The sequence below is a fragment of the Trichechus manatus genome, unplaced genomic scaffold (genome assembly GCF_000243295.1).
Source record: "Trichechus manatus latirostris isolate Lorelei unplaced genomic scaffold, TriManLat1.0 scaffold00078, whole genome shotgun sequence".
In the NCBI taxonomy this organism is placed as follows: domain Eukaryota; kingdom Metazoa; phylum Chordata; class Mammalia; order Sirenia; family Trichechidae; genus Trichechus; species Trichechus manatus.
The window spans coordinates 918,440-927,977 of record NW_004444014.1 but is presented as its reverse complement, the minus strand read 5'-3'; the positions used below and the strand labels follow the sequence as shown (position 1 = coordinate 927,977).

Sequence of the window (9,538 nt, the reverse complement as noted above, 5' to 3'; positions counted from 1 at the left end):
CAAGGACTAGAAGGCAGAAGGGGACAGGAAAGCTGATGATAGGGAACCCAAGGTTGATTAAGGATGGTGTTGACATGTAGTGGGTTTCTTAACCATTGTCATAGGGCAATATGTGTACTAACTGTTTATTGAGAAACTATTTTGTCCTGTAAAACTTCATCTAAAGTAAGAATAGCAGCACAACTGGAAAAATGTAATCGACATCACTGAATTGTACATGTGGAAAATTTTGAAATGGTGTAACTTTGGCCATGTATATTTTCACCAAAAAAAAAAAAGAACAAAGGTCCTCTAAGGCTGAGACATGTTGACATGTCATGGGGTTGTTAACCAACGTCATAAAACAATATGTGTACTGACTGTTTAATGAGAAAATATTTGTTCTGTAAACCTTCACCTAAAGTACAATAAAAAAAATAAATTTAAAAAAGAAAAAGCTCTGCCTGGGTCTTTGCTGAATGTCCTGAGTGATCAACAGGGTCTCTCTGCTCTGGTTGTTCAGAACGCAAATGCTTCTCAGCCCTGCTAAGCTCTGGGATCCATTTGCTGTTCCTTGGTTGCTCTTTGCTTGATCTGTTGGAATCTCACCCCATGCATGCTCATCTTCATATTCAGCAAAGATTCAAGGGGATCCCTCTGCAGATTCCTGGAGCTCTCATTCTATGTAGCTTCCTCCTCTCCAAAACTTTTCGGGCAATTTGCGTATCAATGAACATAACTGCAAATTTCAGAGACCTCATATTCTGTAAATCATCAACTCATCAAGACCACTGTGCCCTGCTAGGGGTCCCCCTCCCTGCTCCATGGTCTGGGCTACATCTGCAAGAAAAAGCCAGGGAAGCTGTAGGGCTCACCTTGCTTGTTTCCCTTTTCCCAGGGATCACAGCTCTGCATGCCTGTTGCCCAATGTCTGAAAAGAGTTTTGTCATATATTTTGTCTAGTTTTCTTGTGGTTTCCAGTAGAAAAGGAAATCTGATTCCTGTTACTCTATCATAGCCGGAAGCAGAAATTCTTTTAATTCTCCTCCATATGTTTTTTTGAGATTTTATTTTTACTCTGGTAAGTATATACATAACAAAACATTTGCCATATCAACAGTTTGCATGTACAATACAGAGACTTTATTTACATCCATCAACCGTCACCACTATTCATTTATTTGTTTGAATTTATTTGTTGAAGAAACTAGGCTATACTTCCTGCAGAGTTTCCCATCATCTGGATCTGCCTCAGTTTCCTATACTTCCTTTACATTGGCTCGATCAGCTTTACGTTCAAATTTTACTTCTTGGTAAAAATACATTATAGGTAGCTTTGTATTCTTGCACCGGAAAGCACTTAATGTCTGCTTGTCTCCCTTTATGTGGTATTAGCAGCTGTTGATGATTTTTGCCTAGATCCTTTATTTCTTTAGGGGATGCAAAATGGTGACAAATAATTCAATCTTCCCTATTCATTTGTTAGCTGGAGTATTTTTATAAACAGAAATTTCCCCTCATCAACTATTTGGTTACTCTGAAGTACAGTTAATAGAGGAAAGTCAGGATAAATTCTTGGTTCTTTCCCTTTATTTAGTAGTGTTCAAGGTAAAGAGTTGGTTCCCTAGCGTTCTTTAAAGGGTGACCAATTTTCTTTAGCATCATCTCCCTGTCATGGATTTAAACATATTGGATGTGCTTCAATCTTGCAGTTACGCTCATTGAAATGCAAATTGTACCAACTCTGGCCCATGGGAGCTTCTTCAGGATTGTTCCTCAGTCTTTTGATATGACCTTGATGGTCTTTAGATAGCATCCTTGCTTTTGGTTATGACAATATGTTTCAAATTCACACGTACGTTTTCTGCCTCAGACCTGAGATTAGCCGTTTTCTAAGCAGCCCTGGGTTCCTTTCCATTGCATTTATTTATTTTTTATTTGTGGCTATGTCGTAGGTGTGTATAAATTTAACTTATATTTGTAAGTGAAATGAGTATTCCTATAATTTTCGGAGGGGTGGGTGGCCTGGGAGAGCTTTTCTAGCTTCACAACTGTCAAGGTCTCTCTTTGGTTGTTTTTTCCTTTAGTGAAAAATATGGCCTCTGCCCCCTCCTCCACTTTTATCTGGACCTTGTCTTTCCTTTGCTCTATTCCCCTGGACTCTTCTATTTGGCATCTTCTTTCAGCCTTTCTCTCAGACTGACTAAATTTGTTAGTTTCAATAAGTTTTATAGGGCCTAGATGGAGTCCCTGGGTGGTGCAAATGATTAATGTGCTCAGCTGCTAACCTAAAGGTTGGAGGTTCGATTTCACCCCGAGGCACCTCAGAAGAAAGGCCTGGCAATCTACTTCCAAAAAAATCAGCCATTGAAACCCCTGTGGAGCACAGTTCTTTTCTGACACACATAAGGTTGCCTTGAGTCTGAGTCAGTTCAATGACAGTGGCTTTCTTTTAGACAGCTCTAGCTCCTTCAGACCTTGCTGAGCCCTTTCCTTCGCAACCTCGGATTTCTTAGTATAAGGAGAGGGGAAGGGCTGTGATCTAAAGTCCCTTGTAGCGCTGGCAGTTTGTGACTCTGATTCTACTGGATGGACTTGATGTCGGAGGGCCCTTCTGTGACTTGGTGGCTGACTCTCATGGCCCTGGGGCTCACTGTGCCTTGTGTCCCTGTAGGGATCTCAGCGTGGATGCCGGCTTGAGTCCTGCCCAGTTCCAGGTGCGGCCCATCCCTCAGCACTATCAGCATTACCTAGCGACTCCTCGAATGCACCACTTTCCCAGAAACTCCTCCTCCACGCAGATGGTGAGTGAACGGGCTCTGCCAGGAAGTGACTCCCTGCTGCTGCTGGTGCCCACGGTGGGCCGAGGACTGCGGCTCCCCTGTGTCCTGGCTCCCAGGCAGGCCAACTGCTCCGCTCCCCTCCCAGCTCCCCTGTCCACTCTGGCTTGAGGTGGAAAGAAAGGGAACCTGATGGACCAGAAGCTGGTACTCTTGAAAGGAGGAGGAGTCAGACATCAGAGGCGTGGAGAGGGGCGGCTTGCATGGCAGGCTGTGGTTCGTGGGGAAAAGGCTCAGGGCTAAGACCGGGCAGGCGTGTCCCTGTATCTTCTAGGGCCTCATTTAGTTAATTTCTGGGGTCAGTGCCCTTCTTTTCTGTGAAATGGGAATGAAGATGCCAGCCTCGCTCATCTCACTGGTGTGAGGGTCAGAGAGATCCCAGAGGTTCCTGGGGCCGCCTGCACATCCAGTTCTGCCTTCCACAGAGAGCAGACCTTCTCATTACTGCAGAGTGTTTGGGGGCCTTCGAGTTCCTGGCGTTGCAAGCTGTATGGAATTAAAGTGAAGATATCCCACTAAAGCAGCAAAGGGGTGTTTGATTGAAAATCTTCTGATTTCCAAACAGCTTAATGTTGCTGCCCTAAAACGTAATTCTACCCTCCAGCCCTTGTCTGTCTCATTTAACCATGGAGTCCCTCAGTTTCCTTATTTGTATAATACAAGGCTTGGACAAGTAATCTCAGAAGTCCTTTGATGTTCTGTGGTGTGCCCTATGAAGCACCATCTCCTAAGAATAAAAGAGGCTAACATTATTGAACACTTAACTACATAGCAGGCACTGTTCCAATATCTCTCAATACCTACAAGAAAAGGTATTATCGTTATTTTACAGATTGGCAAACTGAGACATAGAGTTAAATGACTGGCCCAGGGTCACACAGTGAGTAAGCTGAGGCGCTATCATGGAAACCCCCCTGACTCATAGCTGGAGGTTAGGGTGAGGTGAGTGACGCAGGGCCATTGCAAGCGTAGGGTCAGAGCCTGTCTTTATTTAACAATTTGTTATTTTCCGTATCATGGTTTTTTTTTTCTCTCATTAGTCTTGTTTCTTTTTTTTTTGGAAACATTTCATTAAAATACTATTTATCTTGATTACTGAGCTTTCTGGTGCCCCCTTAAATTTTGGGCCTAAGGTAGGTGCCTCACTTCCCTTACCCTAGTTCTGGCTCAAGCTCTTAACCTCTGGGCTGCATTCTGAGGCAGATTAGGGGCGTGGACTCTGAGTCCCAACTACCTGGGTTTAAAATCCTGCTTCTGCCATTTGATGGTATAACTTTGGGTCAGTTACTTCATCTATCTCTGTCTCACCCCACCAGTAAAATGGGTATAATAACTGTACTCCATTGCTGGAGAAAGACATCATGCTTGAAAAAGTAGAGGGTCAGCGAAAAAGAGATGGGTTGATACAGTGGCTGCAACAATGGGCTCAAATATACCTACTATTGTGAGGATGGCGCAGGACCGGGCAAGGTTTTGTTCTGCTATACGTAAGGTCACTATGAGTCGGGGTCGACTAGAGGGCACTTAACAACGACAATTGCCCCACACTATAGATCAGGTGAGATCATTAAATTAGTCAGTCATGTGAAATGCTTAGAACAGTGCCTGCCATGAAGTAAACGCCCAGTCAGGGTCAGTTGTTATTTTATTGTGCCTGGGGCTGGTCCAGGCACAGCTTGGCTCTTGATGAGGAGAGAGGGAACAGAGGAGGAAAAGACTGTGCCTCTGCCCACAGCTCTCGGGTGTGCAGGCTGGCGGGGCCGGGAGGAGGAAGCAGCTACCTGGGCTCATCGAGCAGCCTTGACTTCTCACTCCATCCAAGACATTTTCTTCCCAACAGGTTGTTCATGAAATTCGCAACTATCCTTACCCTCAGCTCCACTTCCTGGCTCTCCAGGGACTGAACCCCAGCAGACACACCTCTGCCGTGCGGGAGAGCTACGAGGTACGTCCTCTGTCCAGGAATCCTCCTGCCAGTCCGGCACCAACTCGGTTGGTGGAGATGCCATACTGTCATTACCTCTTCTCCCTCCCCTCTGCAGGTAGGGGGTGGGTGGTGGAGAGTCTCCAGGGATGGGAGTAAGAGAGAGAGAGAGTAGAGGTGTTGCAGTTTTCCAGCGTCAGAAGAGTTCTTCCTGATGGCTTAAGTGAATGCTTCCTGCTCGACCTTTCAGGGATCTTCCTCCTTGTGGTGTGCGTATGTGTGCGCTTGCGTGTGCTGAATACACAACATGTCCAAACTTGTCTCTCTGCAGGAGCTGCTGCAGCTCGAGGACAGGTTGGGAAACGTGACTCGGGGAGCTGTGCAGAACACCATTGAGAGGTTCACCTTCCCCCACAAGTACAAGAAGGTGAGTTGGCCAGCAGGCCAGCCTGCACGGTCAGGGGCTTGGGAGGTTTCTAACTGACCCAGGCCTGGCTGTCTGACACAGAGGCACAGCCCAAAACCTAGAAGCCTTTGCTCAGGTTAGATGCTCTGAAGCTGTGATGCCTTCTTGGGGGTCTTCTCACTTGCCTCTGCCAGAGGGTAATCAGGAGGGGAGATGGGGGGCTTCCCATCAGTAAAGAAGAAGGGCTGAGTATGTGTGCATGCTTACGGACTTGTGAGAGGGAATATGATGTATGTGTACACATGTGTGTGTACCGGCAAATACATGTTTCTATCTGAAGGAGCTGGATATGCCTCAGAAAATAATTCCAAGTCCAATTTCAGATCACGAGAAGTCCAACTTTCAGATAATGAAAAGAAAAGATTAAAAACCGGAAGATCTAAAAGATTAGAAATCCCAAATAGGAAAGAGGAGAAGATTTGAAAAGGGAGAATAATTTAAAGAAATATAAATTAGACTTAGTAAAACAAGGTAAGACTATTAAGCTAAAATTATTAACTATAAACAGAAAATCATCAATCATGAAAAAAATATACCATGGAAAAAACACAATAGAAAATAGGCAAGTAGTTGAATCTTAATGCTATCTTATTTATTGGACGTTCATCTTGTCTAGCAGGGCCAGTTAAAAGAAGGCCACTTCTTCAAGCAAATACAGCTGGGTTCTTAAAGCAGATAGATCGTCATGACTCTGCTCATACTCAAAAGCCAGGACAATTATATGGGACCGTGGTTAAGAGCTTAGGCTGCAAGCCAAAAGGTCGGCAGCTGGAATCTACCAGCTGCTCCTTGGAAGCCCTATGGGGCAGTTTTACTCTGTCCTACAGGGTCACTATGAGTCAGAATTGACTCGACAGCAAGGGGTTTGGGTTTTTTTTTGGTTTGTGGATGTGATTCTGTTTTGTTTTGTTTTGTTTTGTTTTTGATTCTTAAGAGGTGGAAACTTATTTCAGAAGCCTAGCATGGTTCACGGTGGAGTGTATAGAGCACAGCAAGGCTGACAGCAGGAGGAATAGATGTTCTCGTATGTTCCAGTGAGGTTACAGGATTTCCCAGGCTAAATCAGATTAGGAATCCCCCAGAGTTTAGGACCCGGAACCAGAACTGGGAGACCTGGCATCTGGGCCTAGCCCCAAGGTCATTCTCTGGGTGCTTCAGATTTTTCTCTTCGCAAAAATGACCTTTAAGTGGGCTCATCCCTGGAGAGGGCACAGAATGGACAGTTTTCTTCCCATGGGTATTATCAGCGGCAGACCGTTTCACTGCACTCTGTGGAGATGGGAACTCAAAAGATGGGCTGATTTCATTCACTGATTAGATTCCTTCCTCCCCAGATTATTTATTAAGCACCAATAATGTGCATCGTACTTGGCCAAGTGTGATATAAGACACAGTCCACCCTATCTAAGAACTTAGAACTTTCTACACAGGGGTTAACTATTTTCAAATAATTAGCACATAATAAAAAACAGGACAATTAAAACCAGCAAGTATAAACAGCGTGCCTACATGATACCTACGTTGGAGGAACTTTCTGGATAGGAAGAGAAATCCAACAATATAAGACAGTTCATAATAGCGTGGTACAAATTACAGAAGTTAGTGCCAGGCTGAGGCGTTTTGCCTTCGTCTTACTTTTGTTGTGATAGGTGACATCGATTCAGCTTTGACTCAAAGCAACCTTATATATTACAGAACTAAATGGTCCTGCATCACCCTCACAATTGTTGCTATGTTTGAGCCCATTGCTTTCATCTAGTAATGAATAAATAAATGAATTAACATTAGTTGAATGTAGGGTGAATGAATGAATGAATGAAGCATGCTGGACCTGAAAGTGGAGAGAGAAGCCTGGAGGCAGGGATCCAGGATGGAAACAATGTAAGGAGGAGTGGACAGCAAGCGAGGAACAGAAAGGGGGAAGCTCTTTATGCGCAAGCCATAGCTTTGCAAAGGATTGCTTCATTGGGTGCCCAATTCCTTTCCAAATCCCACGCCCCTAGAAATTGCCTGGGACAGCAAAAATAAAGCGTACTTGTCTCTTCCTCACTTGACTTTAACCCTGTCTATCGCGAAGCAAGGGGTAGGACTTGGGGAGAAGGCAGGGAGAAGGGGCAGGGAAGATGGCAGAAGTCTGGGTTTTACTTAGGGGCTTAAAAGGAAGTAGACTCACGAGAGAAAGAGGGGACTGCACAGAGCCTGTGTATGAAAGACAATGGCCACCAGGTGAGTCCACTTCTCTCTCTGCTTCTCATAGCGAAGACCCCAGGATGGCAAGGGCAAGAAGGAAGAGGGGGAGGAGTCCGACACAGATGAGAAATGCACAATTTGTCTATCTATGCTCGAAGATGGAGAAGATGTGAGGTAGGAGGCCAACCTCTTTGATTTCCTCTCCCTTGTCTCTTGGGTATTGGTGTCTGGGGGTAGGGAGGGGAGTTTGCTTGCTTGTGCATGTGAGTGTGTCCAGTGTGCAGTAGGTTGCCCTATGAAGGTGGGGTGTGGAGTATTCTAGATGTGTGGTGCCCATGGGTATGATTGGTGGATGCAAAGTGTAAGAGAACAGTGTGATGTTGCCTTGGATGGGTCTGGGACAAAGTCAAGGTTTGCTTCAGGTTGATCAGAAAGGACTCCATGGAGAAAGAGGGCTTTGAGTGCCACTTCCTGCGTTGCTTTCCCACCTTGGCCACAAGGCCTCCTAAGGCCCTCTTTGGCCAATTCTCCAGTGGTCATGGGTGTGTATCCTGGTCCCCTCAGTAGCCTACCCTTTGCCCACTCTCAGCTCCTGGTGAAGCCCCCTTCTTCCCCATCAGTCCTCTGACCCTCCCTCCTCTCTTCCAGACGCTTACCCTGTATGCATCTCTTTCACCAACTGTGCGTGGACCAGTGGCTCGCCATGAGCAAGAAATGCCCCATCTGCCGAGTGGACATTGAGACACAACTGGGAGCCGACAGCTGAGGGAGGAGTTAGCCAGTGAACGCCCCATTTTCCTTCACCAGGTCCCCCCACGGCCATAGCCCTTGCAGCCAAACTTTGCCTTCTGAGCCATTTGATGTAGAGGAAAAGCCTGCAAGCACATTTTGTGGAAAAAGGAGTTGGTGGTATCAGTGTCTGAGGGAAAGCAGGGGGTGGGGGAAGCACCTACCCATGTAGAATGGTGACTGCCCCCATCCACCTTGCTGCACGGGAGGGAGGGAGCTGGCCGTGCCCAGAGCAGGGGTGGGAAGGGGGCGCCCACGCTGCTGAGAGTGTTGATGTGATCCTGAAAGTTCTAGCTGATAGACCGGCCCCTCAATCCTGTCCTTTGAAGGATTGTATATATACCTCTCGACCATGTAGAAACCATGTAGGGGTCTCTAGCTATTTCTGTGGATGGCAGCCAGAGCATGTTAGCTTAAGACAAATGTTGTGTGTGGTGCTCCAGTCATCTGTGGTGGATATGTCGCTATTACCGAATTCGCACCAAATATTTCTCATTGAGTTCCTTGTTTTGGTGCCTGACTGAACCAATCAACGACAGCCCAAATCTCCCTGTCTTTATGAGAGAAAAGGAAAAAAAAAATCAAAAGCGAAAAAAAAAAAGCCAAATCCTGTTTACGGTGAAAAAGGATGATTTTTTTTTTCACCCAGGTTAGGAGGCGGGAGGGGGGGTTTTCGTTTTTTGTGTGTATGTGTTTTTTTTCTACCTTTGCTTTTGTTTTTCTCATGTTTACAGTGCACGGAATGTGGCAGGGGGCATTTGGGGAAAAAGAGGTCTGGAAAAGGAGTGGATGGAGGTCTTATCCAGGCCTCTGAGGGACTTAGCCGAGGTTGGGAATGTAGAGTTGGAGTAGGTGAAGGGGGGAGTTCTACTTAGAGAGAGGACTCCCCAGTTCCAGGGCTCATCTGCTTGGCTTCAGCTAACCCCCATTCCCACTGAGCCAGAGAGGGACCAGCCTTCAGCTACAACTGCCCCCTGAGTTCCTCGCAGCCAGGATGCCCATGCTCATGCCACCTTCTTCCTTTCTGCTGTGCTCATGCCCTGTCACAGAGAGGCAATTTAGCCACTGCCTCCCTATGCAAAAAGTTTACCAGATGATGACAATAGATAACATAGGTGATGAATGGTCTTGGCCGAAGTGCTCTCAGCTAGCACTCAGGGGCTGAGACCACGCATCGTGAATGTTGAGGAGGACCCTGAACATCCTTTGGATGTCTCAGGTCCTGATGCAGTCCCTCAGAACACCGAGACCACATTGGCTGGGTCTGGAAGACTCTGTATCTCTAGCCTCTGGTTCTTTCTCTGACTCTTTGATTACCTTGGGAAAGTCTCTTTCTTTCTCTGTGCCTCA

General features: G+C 46.2%; 1 protein-coding gene across 1 annotated transcript in view; it reads left to right on the top strand.

Moving 5' to 3' along the window:
• The window catches only part of ARK2C (arkadia (RNF111) C-terminal like ring finger ubiquitin ligase 2C), a 110,489-nt gene extending 102,232 nt beyond the window's left edge, over positions 1 to 8,257 (top strand). Inside the window, exons 4-8 of the mRNA XM_004380884.2 lie at positions 2,654 to 2,783; positions 4,660 to 4,764; positions 5,075 to 5,170; positions 7,467 to 7,573; positions 8,048 to 8,257. Coding sequence (XP_004380941.1) covers positions 2,654 to 2,783; positions 4,660 to 4,764; positions 5,075 to 5,170; positions 7,467 to 7,573; positions 8,048 to 8,165 — 556 coding nt within the window. The 3' untranslated portion in view covers positions 8,166 to 8,257. The remainder of the gene's footprint in view (positions 1 to 2,653; positions 2,784 to 4,659; positions 4,765 to 5,074; positions 5,171 to 7,466; positions 7,574 to 8,047) is intronic.
• The last annotated feature ends 1,281 nt before the right edge of the window (positions 8,258 to 9,538 follow it).